The 20,937-nt window shown below is 44.4% G+C and overlaps 1 protein-coding gene across 1 annotated transcript in view; it reads right to left on the bottom strand.

Annotated features, from left to right (window-relative positions):
* Positions 1 to 6,224: 6,224 nt before the first annotated feature.
* The window catches only part of MUC16 (mucin 16, cell surface associated), a gene marked incomplete at its 5' end in the record, with an annotated part of 34,767 nt that continues 20,054 nt past the window's right edge, over positions 6,225 to 20,937 (bottom strand). The window contains 31 exons of the mRNA XM_054805964.1: positions 6,225 to 6,329; positions 7,212 to 7,291; positions 8,029 to 8,073; positions 8,171 to 8,346; positions 8,981 to 9,045; positions 9,138 to 9,301; positions 9,848 to 10,002; positions 10,681 to 10,748; positions 11,450 to 11,613; positions 11,931 to 12,103; positions 12,421 to 12,488; positions 12,574 to 12,716; positions 12,896 to 12,922; positions 13,435 to 13,607; positions 13,925 to 13,992; positions 14,073 to 14,221; positions 14,449 to 14,456; positions 14,695 to 14,886; positions 15,097 to 15,164; positions 15,268 to 15,413; positions 15,670 to 15,696; positions 16,309 to 16,481; positions 16,968 to 17,035; positions 17,127 to 17,266; positions 17,972 to 17,998; positions 18,518 to 18,690; positions 19,056 to 19,123; positions 19,211 to 19,341; positions 19,943 to 20,115; positions 20,482 to 20,549; positions 20,659 to 20,801. Coding sequence (XP_054661939.1) covers positions 6,231 to 6,329; positions 7,212 to 7,291; positions 8,029 to 8,073; positions 8,171 to 8,346; positions 8,981 to 9,045; positions 9,138 to 9,301; positions 9,848 to 10,002; positions 10,681 to 10,748; positions 11,450 to 11,613; positions 11,931 to 12,103; positions 12,421 to 12,488; positions 12,574 to 12,716; positions 12,896 to 12,922; positions 13,435 to 13,607; positions 13,925 to 13,992; positions 14,073 to 14,221; positions 14,449 to 14,456; positions 14,695 to 14,886; positions 15,097 to 15,164; positions 15,268 to 15,413; positions 15,670 to 15,696; positions 16,309 to 16,481; positions 16,968 to 17,035; positions 17,127 to 17,266; positions 17,972 to 17,998; positions 18,518 to 18,690; positions 19,056 to 19,123; positions 19,211 to 19,341; positions 19,943 to 20,115; positions 20,482 to 20,549; positions 20,659 to 20,801 — 3,422 coding nt within the window. The remainder of the gene's footprint in view (positions 6,330 to 7,211; positions 7,292 to 8,028; positions 8,074 to 8,170; positions 8,347 to 8,980; positions 9,046 to 9,137; positions 9,302 to 9,847; positions 10,003 to 10,680; positions 10,749 to 11,449; positions 11,614 to 11,930; positions 12,104 to 12,420; positions 12,489 to 12,573; positions 12,717 to 12,895; positions 12,923 to 13,434; positions 13,608 to 13,924; positions 13,993 to 14,072; positions 14,222 to 14,448; positions 14,457 to 14,694; positions 14,887 to 15,096; positions 15,165 to 15,267; positions 15,414 to 15,669; positions 15,697 to 16,308; positions 16,482 to 16,967; positions 17,036 to 17,126; positions 17,267 to 17,971; positions 17,999 to 18,517; positions 18,691 to 19,055; positions 19,124 to 19,210; positions 19,342 to 19,942; positions 20,116 to 20,481; positions 20,550 to 20,658; positions 20,802 to 20,937) is intronic.

Here is a 20,937-nt window from a genome sequence, read left to right as displayed (position 1 = left end):
TTTGGTGCTTGGAGGTGACTGCAAGGGCTGGTTGCTTGATGGGAGCCCCATGGGGTTGCATGTGGGGAGCAAAGGACCTTTGCAGGGTATGTGGGCTGCAGCTCCAAGGGAGTGGCTTTTCTGCTGGCTGAGCTGTTGCCCAGCTCTGCTAGATGTGAGCCTGGGCTGCTGTGGGACCCCTGCATCCATTCCTGTGTTTTGGTGACCTCCTGGCATGGGTGGCAATGTCACCTTGATGCTGTTGCATTGGCCCCAGTTGGGGACACCATGATCTGTCTTGTCGGCTTGGCTATGTGGGGTTACACAAGGGGTTCTGGGGACAGGGAAGGGTAAGTGACCATGTGGACCTGGGGCCACCAGGTAGGCAGGCAGCAGAGCACAGGTGGGGCCTGGGGACCAGGTGGCTTAGGGCAGGGCTTCAGCATCACCTCTGAGCCTTTGCCCTGGGCTGGTGGTGGGGCTGCCTCTTCCCTGTGGAGGCAGTGCTCTGGTGGATGGTGCATCCCTGAGGAGCAGCACTTGTTGGCTTCATCTGTAGCTGCAGCCTGAGTCTGTGGCTTTTACCTAAACAGCCCTCAGCTGGGCACAGTGCAGGGCTGGGGAGCAGATGATGCTTGATAGCCCAAAATCATTTATTATTGCTTTCTGCTGCTTGGTCTGTAGCCATAAGAAAACTGTGTAACTGCTGCCTGGGCTTGGTGTGGGTGTCACCTCAGTAAGCATCTCTGGTGGACAATGTTCAGCCCCTCTTCATCATACTCGCCCCTTTGGATCCACTGTGTCTGGAAGTTTTTGAGGGAGGTGACGATGGACCCCCCTATCCATGCTGAGCACCTTTGCAGTGGTGCAGTGGCCACACCAGCCTTGGTGTTGGGGGACAGGCTTTGGAGGAGCTTGCTGCAAAACCTCCTCTCTAGACCCCCAAAGAGAGGGGACCCCGTACACAGGAGGATGCTTTTGTACGTTGTTGACCTGCTTTCTTCTGGAAATTTGTCAAGACTTCTCCAGGCCATCTCATAGAGGCCCACATAGGAAATACCCCACTTTGAGTTGAATAGTGCTTCTGGACAATGAAACTGCTCCGTGCTAAGGCTGATGGTCTGGCCATCGGGCAGGGGAAAATCCAGGGTGCAGCTGACTGTCGGGAGCTGGCACTTGCTTTCAAAGTTGGAAGCAACGTAGCAGCACTTGTGCTTGATGTCTTCCACCATATGGTGGTCCTGGTGGTGTTTAAGCAGTGCTGGGGGGTGAATCTCTGGTCCTGGATGGTCCTGGTCCCTGGTTTTGGGAGCCCCCATCCCAGGGTCCCTGCAGAGCTGGGCAGCAGTACAGTCCCCCCCTCAGGGGAAACTCAGCCCGTGGGGTCCCCCTCCTTCCTGAGTGCATTTGGGCAGAGTAACTGACAGAGGGAACTGTGACACCAGCTGGGTCCGAGTTGGTGGCAGCAGATCCCCCCTGGCTACTGCGTGTCCTGGGGTCTCACCAGGGCCCCCTGCCTGGCCTCTGTCCTGCCCCAAAAAGGACAGATATCTGCCTGGCTGTGGAGGTCCTGAGCAAATATCCCACTGCCCTGCTTTGCAAACAGGATTGAATTGCTCCATCTTTGCCCTGTGAAGCCCCTCCATCACTATGGGTGTTTTTTCCCAGTGAAATGGTGCCTTCCCCAAAATGCTGGAGGGGAGTTGCAGCCGCTGCTGCTCAGCCTGGCACCCTCTGAGTAACGGATTAGTGGTGGATGGAGGAACATTGCTGCAGACACAGAAATGTCCCTGGGACCAGGGTCTGTGTTTGCAGCGTGACACATCGAGCTCTTTGCTCAGTCTTGCATAAAAACATGGATCTAGTGGTGCCGTCCCAGTGCGGGGGTCGAGGTCCTGGACTGCAGTGAGACTTTTCAGACCAGGTAAGATCAAATGGAAAGTGGTGGTTAAAGAGAGCAGGGAGGCACCTCTGGCCCCTTTGACAGGGGATTTTTTGCTTCTGTATCCTGGGCAAGTTTAGTGATGCCACAATGCTTGACGGTATCATCTGCTCTTTGGTGGGAGTGTGATGAAGTGAATGGTGCTGCCCAGCTCTGGTTTATGCCAGCGCATTTGTCCTGGGGGGGGGGGTGTGTGCGGTGTGGTCTCCTTTTGGCCTTTTTTGTTGCTGTTTCTTGTAATGCTGTTTGGCCAGAAGCCAGCGCCCCAGGGAATCCCTCATTGGGCACAGTGTGCCTAGAGCTTTGTGGCTGTGGTTGCATACCCAAGGAAAACAACTCCTCGTTTCCTGCAGGGCTCATCACTTGTTAAAATCCTGGTTAATGCTCTTCAGAGGTGACAGCCTGCGATGAGCCAGCTGGCACTGTGCAGCCTCTGCCCGCAGCCTGTTCATCTCTGCTCGAGGTGGGCATTGCTGAGTTGCTGTGATTGAAGTAAGTTCTGTCAGGGCTGTTTGAATAACGTGCAGGTGACCTCATGCAGCAGGACCGGATGGCTCCGTGGTGTAGCTGCTGTCTGGCGGTTTGCAGCACGGACCTGGCTTGCTTTCACACCAGGGAGGCAGCAGCTGAGAGCGCTGGGCTGTACTGTGGGCACAAAAGCTGATGAAATGTTGCATTGCCTCAAAGCTTCTTTCACTGATGCATTGGCCAAACTGCAAGCTGAAGTATAAAAATAAATTTCCTAATTTTCTTTCTCCTGCTGCCTCTGTATCTGGTGCTTTTTACTGGAGAGGGGCAAATGTGCTTGTGCAGAGGAAAGAGGAGCCATAGGGCCCAGCAGTGGCTCAGAGGGAAATTTGTATTTCTTTCTTGCAGGCTGGGGGTGGGGGAACACAATTCAGCAATTGTGGTGCTGACAGAATAAAGCTTTTGCTCCTGATAAAGCAACCATTTCACAAATTAAATTCATGGCTGGGTGCAGGAGGAGCTGCCCCAGGCTAAGGTCCTCAGTGGAGCAGGGCAGGAGAAAGGCCGATGAGGTGCAATTAGTGATGAATCAGTGAGGAGGATGAGCAGGAAAGATGTACCCTTGCCTACGGAACTATAAATCCTGGCGGAGAAGCTGGGGCCAGGTGCTATTGCTGTCTGTGCATGGGGTGGGTGGTCTGGATCCTGCTCTGGACAAAGCAACTCAGGTTGTTTAGGTTCTCTTCTCTGTTGAAGGTAGAACAGGATGGAGTTCTGCCGCTGGGAAATGGTGCTGGGTTGATGTTGAGAACAGGAGGTTAGAGAGGTGGCTGAATGGTGCCCTTGCTGCACAAAGGGCTTTTTGATGACTGCTTCCAAAGCAGACGGAGTATTTTTATATCCGTAAGAGCCAAACTGAATAGGAATTGATGGGGGGAAATGATAAGCAGCTGAATCTTTTATCACTGCAATTCAGGCTTGTTTCCAGCATTCAGCACAAAATGTTTAAAGAGCTGAAAAGGGGACTGGTAAACTGTCTCTTACTGAGCAGCAATTACCAAGGCAGTGCTGGGCAAGTCCACCTAGCCCTGTGCTGGGAAAAGAGGTGACCAGGTGCTGCCAGATGCTAGTTTGCAAACTGGTAGCAGCAAGGACAGAAACACCGAGCAACAGCCCCGGTGCATCTGCAGAGGCACTGGGAGGCCGAAGATTGTGCTGGAGAGAAGCAGCCACAGATCGTGGTGCTGCAGGCAGGTGTTGATAGGTCCAGGGCAGATCCCTGAGGTCAAGTGTAGCCTTTTTGCCCACTTACTCTGCCTTTCCCCAGACCCAATCCCTGCCTGGGGCTGGGTCACCGTGCCAGAGGCTAAGCCACCTGCGTCACTGCTGAGCTGACCCGGCCCCAGCAGCCTTGCTGGGGGGGCCTGTTTGCAAACAGCAGCTCTGTAGCAAATGTGGGCGGGTGTCCAACCATAACACGAAGCGCATTGCGACATGGTGTAGGGGATGCTGAGAGGCACTGTGGTATGTGAGGGCTCCTTCCTCTTGGAAAGCAGCCCCGCAGGGAGGTTTACAGCCGCCAGCCATCCCCATAGCATGCTCCAGCTTGGCCCTTTCTCCTTGCAAGCTGCTGCTTTCTCAGATGCTCAGCCTCTTTTTCCCTCCTGGTTGTCTTCCCCCCCTTCTGCAGCGTGTTTCAGCTTTAGTTTTGGGGGTTGGGTATGGGAGACCAGCTGGCAGGGCTGGGGTTTGACTCCCCTGCCTGCAGTGGCAAAGGTGTGTGGGGTCGGATGTACGCGGCACATCCTGATCTACCAGTGAGCGCTGGTGGCTGTGCCACGGAGAGGGGGATGCTGTTTGTGCAGAAGGGCATGCATGCAACAGCCCCTTAGGAAGTGCGGTGTTGGAAGGTCATCTTGGCTCTTTGGAGCCCACACAAGCAGGTTGGGCAGAGCTGGGTGCTGCTGTGCTGCATCTAAGCTAAAGCTTTTCTAAACTAGATCAGCTGTGTGTGCCTTTCTCAGCAGATGCAAATTTGCTCTGCTGCTTTCAGCTCTGTCCTGGAGCTTGAGGTGCTGTTCAGAGCTTCCCTGGGAAATCCCTGTATTTTCTGCCTTCCCTTTTTTCCCCGGGGCTGAACAGGACAGCAGTGCCAGCACAGGGGCTGCTGGTCTGGTCTGCAATGTGTGTTGGGCTCCTTGTGTTCCCAGCACGCCTGTGGGCAGAGCCTGGGGGATGTGGTGGTGGTGGTGGTGTGGCGCATGGTGCTGAGGGGCAGCTTTTATCCTGTGGTCATTGTGTAGAAAGGAAAATTCAATACCCCTAGGAAATGGCTCCACAAAATAACATGTTCCTCTCCCAGCACATTCCAGCTGTTACATCTCTGCACTCTGTGCTGTTATTAGCATCATTCGTGTGTTTGAGTGTAAGAGATGGAGCTCCATGGTGAGAGGGGAGCAGGGCACCAGACTGCCAGGATGAAGGAAACGGAGGTGCAGCAGGGACAGCTGGCTGAACAGCTGGGGCTTTGCCCAGGACTGCCATGGCAGGAGCTGCTGCTCTAATGCTGGACCCCACCAGCCCTGCTCTGTCATGCAGCTTGAGTGCCTGCCATCAAAGTCTGAGATGTGAAGTCCTTTCTGCTCACGGTGCTTCTGTCATGCTATGGTTGTTGAAGCCAGGGCGTGCAGGGTGGCACAGAAACCTACAAAGGTCATTTGCAAGCGGCTGTGAAAGCTTTTAATCTGATGTTGCTGACATAATATTGGATGCCTGAAAACTTTTGTTTGATTGAGCAAACAGGTTTCTAATCCTCTGTGTGTGAAACTTCACTCTGCACTGAGGAACCTGACCTGGGGGATGAACTGGTCCAACCTGCCATGGTGCTTTACTTTGAAAGTAAAAAGCCAGTTTGATTGCGTGGAAATGTTGCCTGCAGTGGAAGGATTAATGACTAATCGTGGTTTCATTAATTCTAATTCTAGTGCTTTCACTTTCAGCAGAGTGTTCATCTAATGATAGTATCAAATGATTACGTAGAGATCAGCATCATCTCCTGTGCTGTGCAGAAAATTGAGGTGAACAACAGGTGTTCTCGGGCAAATCTGGCTCAGGTGGTCCAGAGGGGCAGTGAAAGGTCCTGATCCCTGTAACATCGGACCCTGTGCTACGGGATGCCCAAGACAACTGAGGAGCAAAAGCTCAGGGATTTCAGTAGGGCAAAAGCATTTTCTCTTTTGGGATGAAAAGTGTTGCTACAGAGGAAATACATGGAAATAGTTTCATGGCAACAAACGTGGCATTTATTCAACTGAAATCAGTATCAATCTCAAAAGACAGAGTGACTGTGTCGCACTCGGATGATGTATCTTTACATAATCTCTTGATGTCATTTTAAATAGACAAAATGTTTCAATCAGTTTGAGATGTTTACGTTTTAAAAGATAAACTGGGGAAAAAGCTAAAATCTAGGGGAAGTTTTTAGTTTTATAATAGTCAGTCCCTCCGAATCTATAAATTAGTATAATTTTAAGCCTATTTCAGAAAACTGACATTAACACTGAAGAGTCTTGCAAACTGCAGTTCCTGGTAGTCTTTATTTTCTGTTGGTTGTGTGGTATTTGTATAAAATACTGCAGTGCTTTAAAAAAATATTTTCCTCAACGTCTGCATTGTTGGCAGTTTCCCATAGTATGAAAATAGTTATGGTAATAGTGCAAAGATTTGCCTCAAGACAAGAGAAAATGCTAAACATAATTTATTGAAGAAACATTTTTCTAGTACTTGTAAACATTTTTCATCAATGGACGAACAAGTCTGAGGACAGACTTCATCTGTTATGTCAATGCACTTTTCTCGTGTTCAGATGTGGGAAGTACACTCCGTACATGCCCTGTTGAACCTGGTATAGATTTGACTTTCTTCTTAGGCAGAAGATGATCTGGTGGGAAAAGAAAATGTTAATGGCAACAAAACCCAAGTCTGGGCTTTGCTCTTCATTAGATGCCCCCAGACCATGTTTCCAGGTGGGGATGGAGAGGCTCTGTGAATGAGATGCTTGCCTAAAGGCAGACACTTAGCACAGCCCTCAGTTTTGAATCTGAGATTTTTCCTCTTCTAAATCTTCCTGACTGTAGTTTTTACTCTTGAACCTCCAAGGACACTAATCCATGTTCTCTGTAGATTTAGCTGTTCTCTTCTAGCTGGTGCAAAGCAAACACAGCTGCTTTTGAAACAGTGCTATTAAGATGCTGTTCCCCCATCAAATCAGGACCAGATATCAGAAGAGGATCTGCTCTGCTCTTTCCAAGGGTATGCAGCTGGAGTGCAGCCCTGCAAGGCTGCTACAGTTGTGTTAAGAGCATTGGACACAAAATTCTGGATGTGATTCCAGCAGGTTATTAAAAATGTTGTCTTCTGTAGCCTGATAATTTTGCTTGTATTTAGACAGAGAAGAGGTTTAAGAAATGCTGTGGGAGATCCTCTAATTCAACCTGCTTGTTATCTTGGTGCTTGCCTTACCTTTGGTTTTACACTTTTCTCTTGGCAAAGAGAGATCTCATTCATGATCCACTGCTTCCTTTCCTAGAAATCTACTAGCTGACTGTGAATACCCTTCCCCATCTTCCTGTGCATGAGTCCTTGGAAGAGTTGGCAGTAACTGAAGGAGGATTTGGCATGCTGTTTGTTGTTACTGTGTGTGCCAGGTACTGCTTCCCTTGGGCTTCTTGGGGATGTGTCTGAATGTCCCTGCGGCAGCTCCCCAGGTGGGTGGGCACTGCCATAGACATGTTAGAGGTAGGACAGCAAAGGGGCCACTTACCAGGAAGCATAACAAGATGAGGAGAATGAAGCCAAGCAGGGCGAAAATGCAGATGAGGATAATTGCCCAGAACTGAACCTCTGCAAAGTTAAAATAAGGGCACATCAGTTTTTTGAATTCCTGTACGTAGGACAGAGAGGGGGACATCTCACCCTGGCAAAGTTCAAAAGTACTGTACAGTGCATAGGTGAGGCAAAAAAAGGTGGCATCCAGCCTTCCCTGGCTGCAGGGCAAATGTGCCCCAGCAATGTGAGGATGGACAGGATGTACAGAAACTTTGGTAAAATGGGATGAGGGTCTGAGGATCTACAACTTTAAATGCCACTTCAGCATCAGAGCCCTCGGATGGTTTCAGGGATGTTCAGAGAGACAAAGTTCTGTCTTAGCTGCCAGCTGGACTCTTTTGGGGAAGGGAACAGGGTTAAGGTTGTCAGCAAAATCTGTAGTTACTTTTGCCAGCATGTTTGTGGTGTGTGGAAAAGCAACAGTTCAGAGTATGTTTTTTTTCTTCCATTTACTGTTAGTTCTGGGGTTGTGGCTATGCTCACAGCACTGTATCTAGATTTTTGTTATCAAAATTTATTAGTGCCAGAGCTTCAAAACAGCTTCCCAAATTGCATTGTTTTGCCTGTCCTTCACTTCCATTTTCCTCAGGCTGGCTCTGGCCCCTGCTGTTTGCTGCCAGCCTCCTGAGAGCTCTAGGTTTCTGGGCTCTTGCACAGGTCTAGTCTCCAGTTTCAAGGTACGTGATGCTAATTTGTTGTAGTTCAAGTATTCACAGTGGCTGCAGGGTGAATTACTCCTGAAAAGCACTTACCAGATCTTTCAGACTCCTGTTCATCTGTTTTGAGTGGAGAATAACCTGAAAATAAAGGGTGGGACAGGTGAGAGAGTGCTCTAGAGGTGAGTGAGGGGATGTTTATTAGTTTTGTTTTAAAGTAATCTTCGGGAGCTCTCACCTTCAACAGTCAGACTCTGATCTTCCAGCTCATAGCTGGGGTCCAGCTTGGTGAACCCATGTGTCAGGCGTTTCAGCTCCTCATACACCTTTTGCTTTTGTAAAGTCCCTGAGAAGGGGTCCGGTGTGAATTTGCAGATGGAGGCAACACTTGTGTAAGCTTTCCCATGGACAGGCCTGGAGGATGAGAGCCAGAGTTGTCATTAAGGGACAGGAGAAAAAATAGAGCTGAGTAGAGGCAGGGAGAGGGATTCAGATTCAGGCTCAACTTTGCAGATGTCTAAGCAATGTTTTATTAGCAAGGGATCAGTTTTTGCAGTTTATGCTAGGTGTGACAGGAACTCATGCAGTGAAATCCACCCACTGATTTAATCCCAGGCAAGGCATTTCTAAGGGGTAAATCAGCTTTTTTTGCTCCTCCAAAGAGGTGTTGGAGAAGACACACAGAAGTAGATTTTGCTCTCCAGCTGGTCAGATCTGATGATTGTTTTGCTAATGTGTTTCAGTGCATTTCTAGCTTATTCAAATAAGCTAAATGAGAGAACATAGGTTTTTTTACTCTGGAATTGTTTATGTGTGAAAATAGCTTTGCTAGCATGGAAACAAAACCACCTCTCATTTGGACAGAAACCTTTTGTGGTAAAGGCAAAACTGACAGAGTTGAATGAAGGTGCCTCCTATGCGTCATCCAGAGCACAAAGGTTGGCAATGAGGCATAAACACCATGCTGTGGCTCTGAATGCCTTTTCTGCTAACTGCTCTTCTGGGACTCAAGGAAAAAAAAAAAACCGACTTCTGAAGCAGGACATACCCAAAGCTCTCAACAGTACAACCAGCAAAGTAGTCCTTCAGGCTGCTAGTTCTGAATACATCAAGCTGATGGAAAGAAAAACAATTGAGGAAAATTGAGTACATTTAATACATCTTTAATTTGGACAGGGAAATCCAGCTATTGCTGTTAGTTTTACCTTCTTCTCAATTTTCTCTTTGTTCACTTGGTACATCTGTGACCTGGAATCCTGCAGTTCTGGGGAGTAGGGAAAGTTGGAGATCCTGAAGCTTACTTGGAAGTTTTCTTTCCCAGACCTGAGGGGTGTTTTGTAAGTTGCTGCCTCAATTGCTAGTTCCAAGCCTGGAAATTGAGAGAAAAGGTCAAGATAAATTCAAGCAGAGAAAAACAGAGGCTTTTCTGTGAAGCAGCATTGATCTGCAGACTTTTAGCTGGGAAAACCTAAGTTTTATTAAGTCTTAATAGATAAAGAGAACTTGAGTTGCATTTGGGTCTGATAACAAATTCCCAGTCTACCCTTTAAATCAGTCCTTCAGCAATGTACCAGGCCAGTCATTTCTTTGGGAAGTTGTACATTTGAAAAAAGCTAAAAGCCTGTTTATTTCTAATGTGTGAAGTTATGGTGAGTAGTTACCAGTTCATTTTCTTATTATTTAACATTAACACCTTAAGCCATTGAGGACTAAAGGGCTACACAGACCCAATGTGGCAAAGGACCAGCCCAACTCTGACCTGAGTTCAGTGATTCAACTTGGATAATGTAGATTTATTTCCATGTTACTGACACACCTCCCCCATAAACCAGAATTTGGGGAATTCTGAGTATGTTATGGCAAAGTGGGATGATCTGGGTGGAAACTGGGTAGCAGTGATCCGAGGTCTACATACTCTCTACTGAGAATCCTTGCAGCTGGTAACTGCTCCCCAGCCATAGTCCGGTTGTATTGAAAGTGCCATCCTGAAAAGCCCTTTCAACCACAGCCCTGTTGATGCTGGGCTCTGGCTGGAAGAAGCACTTGCAGTCGACCACTATGGATCCAGTCCTGTGGACAGAGAAACAGATGTTCTGAGATAAATAGGCTGATCATAAAACTTCATGTGGGAAAGGATTTCCTAAAGGGTTCCTGCTATTCTGAGTGTGAAGTGTTTTAAGCTAATGTGGTGCTGTTTAGAAACATGGAACAGGCTGTTTTGGGCTTTTCCTTTGGCCAGGGACAGCAAATTAAATACCATTACCTCTTCTCTCTGTGAACTGCATGTGTACAATGATCAGCACTTTTTTAAAAAAAAAGCTTTTATCATGTGTGAGGGTCCCTTGTCCAAGCTTCTTCCCATCTGGAGTAGGACATTACAGTTATATCTGAAGCCTACTTTTAAAACCTAGTGGAGCCCAAGTTGGGAGGAGGGCAGAGGTTGCAGGGCCATTATTTGGTCCTCATTAAGAGGTAAGATTGTTGATGGTAATTACTGGGATATTCAGAGACCTAAGAGCACCTTAGAGAAATCCTGACTGAGACTTAGAAAAATGTCAGTTGATACTAAGTCAGGAAATATTCAAACTGAATGCTGGGAAGTCTGGAAATGACTTAGGGCATGAACCAAATAATTTCCAACAGGAGAATGGAGGGGAGGAATTCTGCAGGGGACAATGGCACTTGGCCACTGGGGAATGGTGCCAGGGTGTGGCAACCTTTTAAACAAAATCAGATTGTATCACAGACCTCAGCCTTGTAATACTGCAGTTCAGGAACTGGTCTCGCAGGTTGCTCTGATGGTATAGTTGATTCATCTGAAATAAAAATGTCATGTTAAATATTAATGAGTTCTGGGCCTCATGGTTGATACTTTAGGGCAGCAGAAGGGTCTCTAAGTTTGGAGAAACACCAGTTTTGGGGTTTTTGGATTTCATGGAAGTTGTTTTTTACTTCAGAATATGCCTTCTGGTGATGGAGTCTGGCTTCCAGCTTGGCAAGCCCTTCTGTCTTATCTGAGTGAGCTGCCAGTGTTAAACAGCACAACCTGCTGACTGACAGCTGTCATCGTGAGCCACGTTTTGCAGCACAGACTCAGAACTCAAAGTATGGAATGCTACATCCTCATCTAAAAAGCAAAACTGACCTAATTAAGGCTTTATCTATATGTTGGTAGATTGGTGCTGAAGAGAATGTGTTGGATTCTGAGCAATGAATTATGTATGTGCTGACCTGAGTTGGCAGAGATTTGTATACACTTCTGGAGATGGGACTGAAATGCTGAATGTGCATTTAACAGATGACCCAAACCTCTTGCATTTTGTAATGTATGTTGTCTTGAGATCACATGTAACATAATAAAATCAAGTGACATGAAGGCTGATCTCATCTTTTAGATTCTAGAAATTTTTGTTCCCAAATGTTGATTTTTTTTTTGAATTAAAAAAATAAATCTATGGCAGTTGCTGCAAAAATTGACCTGTGCAGACATGATGGTAGTTGAGCTGCAGCTCCTTACCTTGTTACTGATGCTTTCCACTGCTGCTTTGTATTCTGGAGACTGAGAGTCTGGGTTGGTTAGATTTTCATTGACTATTCTAAAGCTCAATCTGTAGCCCAATTTAGCTGGAGCTTCAGTCAGGAAAGGCTTTCTGGTGATAGCTGTGTCTGTGAGGGGGAAACCTAAATAAAAAAGGTAGAGTGTATTTATTTTTACATCAGATCTATCCATACCACAAAAACAATATAGGTATGTCCCTGTTCAGATTATATAATGTAACAACAGCAACATTCTCCAGGAATTTGTATGATTTAAGGGATGGAAATGCTTCTAGAATGGCAATATGCTGGATTGATTTTTGTCACTGTCAAAACCTACAGAATACCAACAAACCAAAGGGGAAGTTCATTAGTGCTCAAGACCCAATGGAGTGGAAGAATGAGGAATGATCTCCAAGTGATCCCCAAATCATATTTTGACACTGTTCATAGATGCTTACCATTGACGTACAGGCTGTTCTTCTCTAGGCTGTAGTGACCCAGTTTGGTGACACCATTTGTCATGGTGCTCAGCTCATGATAAACCTTTTCTCTGTCAAACCTGGCAAGGCTGATATTATTTTTGTAGCTGCAGACAGCATCTATGCCTGTGTTATCCCTGTCTCTCCCAGACCTAAGTAAAAATCAGACATGTTTTTTTAGGACACTGTGATGCTTACAGAACACCCTGTGTAATTTATATGACTAGAACAACAGGCACTGAAACCTTTCAGTGCAATTGGGCTCCTACATCTTTCAGCAGATTCTCAAGAATTGTGGCAATGACACTTAAATACCAAAGTAATTTTACCAGAAAGAAAATAATGAATGAACAGGGAGGTGTCATTGGCTTATGTTTTCTGGCATCAGAATAACTATGATAACTTATGCAAATGTAAGGTGTATAAGAGCAGATAAAGAAATGGTTAATTGTGTTTTCAGGAATCTTACCTAAATCTCATCACTTGACATCCTGTGTACACAGACCTTATGCTGCTGCTTTTGAAAAGAGGGTCAATCTGCAAAAAAAAAAAAGTACAACTGAGAACTTGAACGCACGTAACCACTGTAACACAAAATGGGCTAAACCAGAGCCAGACTTACATAATGGTTGATAACTTTTACTGTGGAAATGAGTTTGGGGGAACTTGGTGCATTCAGATCTGCTGTGTACTGGAGGTTGGTCAAGGTGAAATTCAGTGTGAAATGCCTGGATGTTGGGCTTGGTGCAGTAGTTATACTCAGAGCTATAATCAAAGGGGAAAAGGATTATGATCTTACTATAAAAAAGCTGTCTTTGCTTTCAAAGACATTCCCAATCCTAGTACACTCCAAGGCTACTCTGAAGAATCTCTTCCCCTCTTATTTTCTGAGTGCACCACTCCTTTCATAGCTTTCCCTGGAATGAGTTTGGCAAAATACTTACATGATCTCTCAAGTGGTTCATTGTAACCTGGAAAGGAAATGCAAGAGAAGCATTATGTAAGAGAACTATACACTTAAGAGAATGAAAGAGGAAAGGGGATGATTAAATGGATGACTTGGGAATGAATCATCGGAACCAGTCCCCAAGGGTGTGAATCTATTAACCTACTGCTTAAGCAGACAAAGGTGCTTTTATAATAGCAAAGACTACAATGAGAAAATACATGTGCTACTGATTAAATTAAATACTGGTGGGATAGAAATCAGGTGAAATGCTCATATGCAGGTGAATGACTGAGGTTGACTAATATTAAGTCATTCTTCAATGTATTATAGAAATTAAAATCTTCAAAAATGTCTATGTGAAAATGTTGTTGGAAGCATACACTTCATCTTATGAATATAAGTTATGCAGTAAAATCCAGTGGGACCACCTTTTCCTTAAGGTCAGATTTTTTTTACATTGAAGTGACTCCTAGGACCCAATGTGATTCCAAATTGCTCTAGTACCTGGAGGAATGAGAAAAATCAAACACTTACCATTGATATAGAGGCTCTTGTTGTCCAGGTTATAGATTCCTAATTTGGTGATGCCATTTGTCATGTTCCTTAGTTCTTGGTAAACCTTAGCTTGGTCAAACTTGGGCACCTGGGAGCCATTTCCATAGTTGCAGATGGTGTCTACTCCTGTGTTATCTCTATTCCTCACTGACCTGAGGAATTGAGTGTCATGAAGGTTCTGTTAGTTATTCCAAAAAATCTGTTTGTTTTTTTTTCTGATGTGATTAAAAAAAATCCCCAAACTATTAAAATCTGTCCACAGTTCTCAAATGAACTGCAGGAATTACTAAGACATGGTATTACAAAGAAAAAGGCTTTTTAAGATAAGGATCATACAAAAGTGCATAGAACTTTTATGATGATGATACTGATTTCTTGAAAAAGGAAAAGAACTGTTATTAAAGTCAGTCAAACACAAGGAAATCCATTTGCTAAAGTTGAAAGTTAATCTTTCAGCTATACTGCTCACCTGAATCCTGTTACTTTGCAGCCAGTGAAATAGGGGCCAATGCTGCTCTTCTGAAGCAGGGAGTCAATCTGACAAGGAAAGGTCTTTGAGTGTGGGAAACCCAAAATACTGAGTGATTTCAGTAAAAAACAGTGTGACTTTGGCTTACATAATGTTGCATTATTTTCTCAGTAGAATTGAATTTAGCAGAATTTGGTGTCCCTAGGTCTGTTGTGAACCTGAGGTTGGTTATGGTGAAGTTCAGTGTGAATTGCTCTATTATTGGTCCTGGGCTTTGTGTGGTGGTTGGCTTCACCACTGTAAGAGAGAACAAAAATTACACAGATAAAATACGAACAGGATCTTCATAAGACCTAGACAGTACTGTTATTTTTCTTTACATTTAGAGCAGAAAAACATATGAACACGATCACATGCTTCAAATACTTTGCAATCTCATGAGCATTGCCAAATCAGGGGGAAACAAAATCATCTTATGCCTTTGAATAGCTTTAACAAGTATCCGTTTTTAACATTACACTTACATGACAGACTATGCAGTTCATTGTAATCTGGAAAACAAATGGACAATTATTAGGAAAATAATCCAAGAATGTATCAGCAGCACTAAACACATGTTTTTATCACAAAAGATTCAGGATCGTGGTTACTAAATTCATGACTGTTTTAACTTAGTGACTCTGATGTTTTTTTTTTGTCCCCTCTACTTTTTATCTGTTTTGAGGTATATTTGATCGTCTTCATTCTCATATCAAAATAGTCTGTGTCACCTTGGGGTGGTCTCGTTACCATTAATGTAGAGGCTCTGGCTGTTAAGGCTGTAGTGTCCCAGCTTGGTGATACCATTTGTCATATTGCTCAGCTCATGGTAAACTCTCTCTCTGTGGAACTTGGGATCTGAAGGCTCATCTCTATAGCTGCAGATGACATCTACTCCTGTGTCATCCCTGTCCTTCTTTGACCTAGGAAATGAGGCATTGTTTTAGGATGTTTTAGCCATTATTGAGAAGTCAATCTTAAGTCTTAGTATATGATCAAAGATGTGTAAAGAAAACCACTTGGAGACATTGCTACCATATAAGAAAACCACTCAGATGTGTTGAAAGCTGAGAAATGGGAGGCAATTTTTTAAGAAGCAGGTGATACAGACTTTTCCCAGATATGGCTCTTACCTGAAAGCGGTTACTTTGCAGCCAATATAAGTAGGGCCGATGCTGCTTTTTTGGAGTAAAGAGTCAACCTAGAAATTTAATAAGATTTAAGTAAAACTTCATGGTAAAAGTAAGAGATTAGAGATACTAAAAGAACTGTGTCCAAGCAGGGCATCATTTTGCCAGACTTACATAATGGTACATGACTTTTTCCATTGACTTGAATTTTTTAGAATTTGGCATTGCAAGATCTGTAGTGAACTGGAGGTTGGTTATAGTGAAATTCAATGTGAAGTTCCTCACTACTAGTGATGGAGGTTGTGTGCTTTGATCAACAGCTGTAACAAGGAAGGCAAATTATTGCTTGAAAATACAATTTATGATCATCATCCTTAGAAAAAGCACTGTATGAAAAATTCTCAGATATTCTAGTTGGCTTCAGGGTCATAGCAGCTGCAGTTCCCTAACAGGCTCCAAAATTCTCTTAACACTCTTTTATAAGTCTAGTAGTGCTCTTGGTTAGTGCAACTTTTTTTTTTAAGCTGTTGCTAACTAGCAAAATCTTGCCCTCAATTGCTATTTAAAGGTACTTACATAGTCCAGGCTGCAGTTCATTATAACCTGTGGGGAAGAAAAAGGACGGTATTTGAGAAACTGGCTTACAATTTGGAAGGTCTGGCACACAGTGGAATACAGAACTTGAATTGTTTTTATCTGAGAGATCCTGTGTAAACATTTACTAGGAAAGACTGATTTGATGACTGTCTAGGCATAAATGCACATTTACACTGCTGTATGTTGTTGGCAATCTGCTGCTTTTCTTACAGCAGCGCACAGAATTCTCCCTTCTTTAGGGATGTTGAGAGGGAATTTACCCATTCCCTAAATCCAATTTTACTTCTACATTGACAATTTAAGTATGACTTTTGTCAAGTGGTGTCCAGTTCCAGTGACGTTCAGGGGAACGCATTCCATAGTGTACCTTGAGGGGTCGATATTTAGCTTTTCTGGAGAATGACCTATGGTGTATTATGATATGACATGTTGTATTTGGCTAAGTTAATTATTTCAAAGGAATAACAAGGTGCAAAGGCAGTGACAGTGGCTCCTCAGCCTTGGTTAGCATTTGTTCTTGCTCCCCAGGTTTTGTTGCTTCTGTAGTTATGTAGTAACTCAATTTCTCCTGATAACAAATTAAGTCAGGAGACTCCTGACATCAGCTTGGCCACTTACCGCTAACATAAAAACTTGCTGCATCCAGCTGGTAGGGTCCTAGCTCAGTGCAGCTGGCTGTCATCTTGCTGAACTCATGATAGACCTTGATTCGGTCGAATTCAGCAGTGGTAGCACTGGGTCTGTATGTGCAGACTGCATCCACAGCAGTGCCCTCTCTGTTCTTTGCAGACCTGGAAAACCACACACGTTTACAGGCCTGAATGATGCTTCTGTGCATTTGTTTGAGTTGGCTTACACACTACCATAGAATTGGATTTTGCCTTAAAATACTGTAAAAGGTTATTGAATGAAAGAACGCCCTCAAATTCTGAAAATTTAGTATTATGCTGCTTTATACAATTGGAACAGCACTCCTATCATCTAACAAATGCATTTAAAATTAGTCGGATTACCCTCTTCATCTAGTGTGAAATTGGTGTGAGATCAACGCAAGCACAAACAGAAGAAATTGAAGAAGTTATGTAATAACCACCCCATCACAAGGGATCATAAATGAGGTGTAATTCTACTTGGCACTCTAGAACTTAACGTGCTCTACCAGGCCAGGAGGAAACAGGATGAGGAAGGAATTACATGCAAAGATTTCTGCATAATCCTATTGTCAGTCACAATTTGAATTGTCCTTGTCTTCTGTAACGCTTCCAGGATGTGCCTACCTTAGTACCACCACTGTACATCCAGTGTGAGCAGGGCTACTGCTGCTATTCTTGAGCACATGATCAAGCTGCCAAGAAAAAAGCAATTGATAAGTCACAGTGAATAAATAATAAAACCAACAAGAACACAGCCACAAGAGGAACCTGACTGACACTCACCAAGTATGCCAGAGTTTTTTTTGTAGCAATAAATTTTTTAGAATTTGAATTTCCTAATGCTGATGTGTAGAGGAGATTGGTCACAGTGAAGTTCACTGTGAAATGTCCCTCTGTTGCAAGAGGAGGAGCTGGAGATGTTGCTGCAAGAAAAGGGCAAAATTTGTTGCAACAAGAAAAGAAATACTCATGAACCTGCTAAGGCCAGGCATAAAGAAGCTCCTATCAGTTGGAATGGATAGGCACTACACTGAACAGCTCAGTATGGAATGATCATGCCAGCAACAGCATAGGGCATACAGCTGCGGAGCAGATGAGGGCTCTCCAGCTCATCCAGATTCCTACAGAAGGCCAGTCATAGCTGAGCAGGCTGTAAACAGGTACCTGACCACTTCATCTGAGGAGCTGAGGTTAACCCCATCTCCCCTTTTATCCTGCTGGGTACAAAACCTGATGTTTAACCACACTGGCCTGACAGTCTAGCTTTTTCAGCCTCAGATTCTGTTTACTTGTAGTGTTACTCTTAGGAAAGACTGAACTGCATGTCAACATCAATTACCCTTTAGCCTTCCAAGAGTATGATTCTGTGTTTCTGCAAACAGGTCTCCTCACACAGTCTCCTCTGACCTCCTATGTAATCCTGATCTAATTCAAATGATTGCTGAGACATGGATACTGATGGTGCTTAGTATTTAATTCCTCTCACTGTTAGATGTCTGCACCTTATTTTTACTTCTAGTTCTATTAAAAAGCTAAAAAAAGAGAAGGTATCTGAATTGGCATTAATTTCTATCTTGTATATTGTCACTTAAGGCATTATGGCTTTTTAATTACTTAGAAGTACTTACAAGGCATGAGATGGGCTTCATGGTAATCTGGAAGGAGAAAGGAAAAAGTAGTAATGAATTATGCTACTAATGAGGCAATAGTTGAATTGGATATTTGTATAGGTGAACAATGTCACAGAAGGATAATAGATTTGCTGTTTCTGAGCAGTCACTTAAACTATTGCAGTGACATGTTATTTTGAAGAAAGCTCTATTGTAAATGGTGGAGGAAGGTTCCCAATTTGTGCTGAAACTAGTTGCCTTTACTTTTAATGATGTATATACTGCTTTGCATGTTTTGGTAATTTAGTAGATGTTATTTAAAATTTTTTAAAAAAGCTGCTACTGACAATGAAAAGCCTCTGAAGGTAAAAGGAGCTAGTTTGAGGAGGATTTGTGCAGATGATGGAGTTTCGTGAATTATCTAGCACATAGGTTGAGCCCGAGTATACATGTTGCAAATGCTATTCCATCTGCACACTAGTCATTACTGTGCTTAACTACAACACAGCTATGTACTATTAGCCAATGAATATCCCCACATCCACATGGAAATCAACACTTTACCATTGATATACAGGCTTTCCTGGTCCAGGCTGTAGATTCCTAAGTTGGTGATGCCATTTGTCTTGTTCCTTACTTCACGGTAAACAATCACTCGATCAAACTGGGAAGCAGCAGAATCTGTTGTGTAGGTACACACAGCATCTACTCCAGTGTCTTCAATTTTTTGTGCAGGTCTAGGAAAATTAGGATATATCATGTTCTGTTACAGAATTCAAAATTCATGATACATACTCATGGGGCTTTTATTTAATTCAACAATATTGCCAGGTAGAAAAAAAAATAATGTTTTTTCCAGTGATGATTCTTTCATGTCTGTTATCAAAATGGTGAGAATATAATTGACCTTTCAGATGATGCAAGTATGAAATCAAGTAAATTCATGAAGAAATAGTTGAAAAAAGTGTAATGATTTCTTGGGTTTCTTGAATCAGGTGATAAATTAAAAGATGTAAAAGTGAATTAAGGGATTAGGATCTATTTGTGTACCATACAAAATCATGAACCCCCCCATTTTCTAAAGCTAAATAATTATGCTTACCTGAAAGCCATCATTTTGCAGCCCGTATACACAGAATGAATACTAGACTTGTTGAAAAGCTGATTGAGCTGAAAAAGAATGTTTTACAAGTCAACCATATTTAGAAGAGCATAATATCACAAAGAAAAGAAAAAAAAGGACTATACAACACTAACCAGAGCAGTCAAGACTCTTGCTGTAGCACTAAATTTGGCAGAATATGGATTTCCGAGACTGTTAGAGTACTGGAGATTAGTTATGGTGAAATTCACTGTGAAATTCCCAGTTCTGGAAGATACAGCTGTACCTGGAAGCACAACACAAGAAAATGTGAAAGATAAATAGGAATTAATTTTTACCTTATACAAAGGAGGAGGAAGATAATCATGTAAAAAAACCCCAACATAGTTGTACTTATACTTCTTTCTGGAAGAAACACACTGTCACTATTGGATAAACTATGATACATGCCAATATTTACATGAGATACTACAGGTTTCTATTCAGAATATAAAAAATTTTGTAGATTTACCTGACAAAAGATGTGCTTCATGGTACTCTGAAATGAAAGAACGTGTTCGTTAAAGATAAACAGAAAGAACAGGAGAGTGAGGCGCAAACCACCCCCCCAAAACAAGGGAGATCAGAATACTAAAAATAGCTGAAAAATAAAGTATATTGTAAAAAGGTGAATATATTAAATAAAATACAAACAGATATGAAAGAGGAGGAAGTATAGGCCAGTGCAGGAAATATTGGGTAAAACACAATAGAAAAAAAAAGGATGAGGGGGACCGAAAGCACACAAAAACAGTAGGGGGAAAAGAATAACTTAATGAAAAAATACAATGAGAAATGAAATTCTAAATGTATAGAGCAAAACATGAAAAAAAGAAAAAACTAATCACCGTTGACATAGAGGCTGTCCTTGTCCAGGCTGTAGGGGCCCAGCCGCGTGATGCCTCTGGTCTTGTTGCTCACTTCGTGGTAAAGGCGCACCCTGTCCAAGGGTGGGGTGGAGAGCTCCTTCCTGTAGGTGCAGATGGCGTCCACCCCCGTGTGGTCCCCTTGCCTCACTGGCCTGGAAAACAGAGCGCCGTGCCTGAGCACCCCTCCTCTGCGCCCTCTCGCTGCAAGGCCAGGCCTTGGGGCTTCCGCAGCCGTCCCTGTGCGGGAACGCGAGCTCTGCGTTCCCAAGCCGTGCGTGCATGCGTGGTGGCCGGCCACTGCTCTCCTGCCTCCACTAAGGCCCTGGGGCTGTTCAGGAAGCGCGGGGCCAGGCAGGACTTTGGAGTTGTCCCGGGGCTACGCCATCACTACCCCGACGCAGGAGGGCACAGGGAGAAGGCCATGCCTCCGTAGTCTAGGCTGCAGCAGAGCAGGAGCGTGAGGAGCCCCCTGGCTGGTTCGCGAGACCTGCAAAGGCACGCTCTGGTGCGACCCATACCTGAAGGCTGTCGTTTCACATCCAAGGAAAGCGGGGCCAATGCTGCTTTCCTTCAGAAGGCGGTCGAGCTGCCGAGAAGAGAGGTTTCACGCTTAAGCCCTGGCCGTCTCCCTGCACTCTGCCCAAGTTTCTGGGGCCACCGGGGGCACGGCCATTGCTGTGCGGGAGGCCGCTTACCAAGGTGGCCATGACTCTCCGCGTAGTGTTGAACTTTGCCGAGCCAGGAGTCGCCAGGTCGGAATTGTAGGGGAGATTGGTGATGGTGAAGTTGATGGTGAATTGCTCGAGGGCTGGAGCCGTGGTTGATGGATGGCTGGGAGCTGCAAGAAGCACAGATGGGGAGTGACGAGGTGCAAGAGCAGGGTGTCAAGGCTCTGTCTGGCCAAAGGCAGAGGTCTCCTGCCAGCCACCCCTCCTTCGCGGCCCCGGTCTCGATGCGGGAGGCCGGCAGGCTCC

This window comes from Grus americana, chromosome 28, assembly GCF_028858705.1.
Source record: "Grus americana isolate bGruAme1 chromosome 28, bGruAme1.mat, whole genome shotgun sequence".
In the NCBI taxonomy this organism is placed as follows: Eukaryota; Metazoa; Chordata; class Aves; order Gruiformes; family Gruidae; genus Grus; species Grus americana.
Note: the sequence above shows the minus strand (reverse complement) of the source record. Positions and strands in the feature narration are given on the sequence as shown.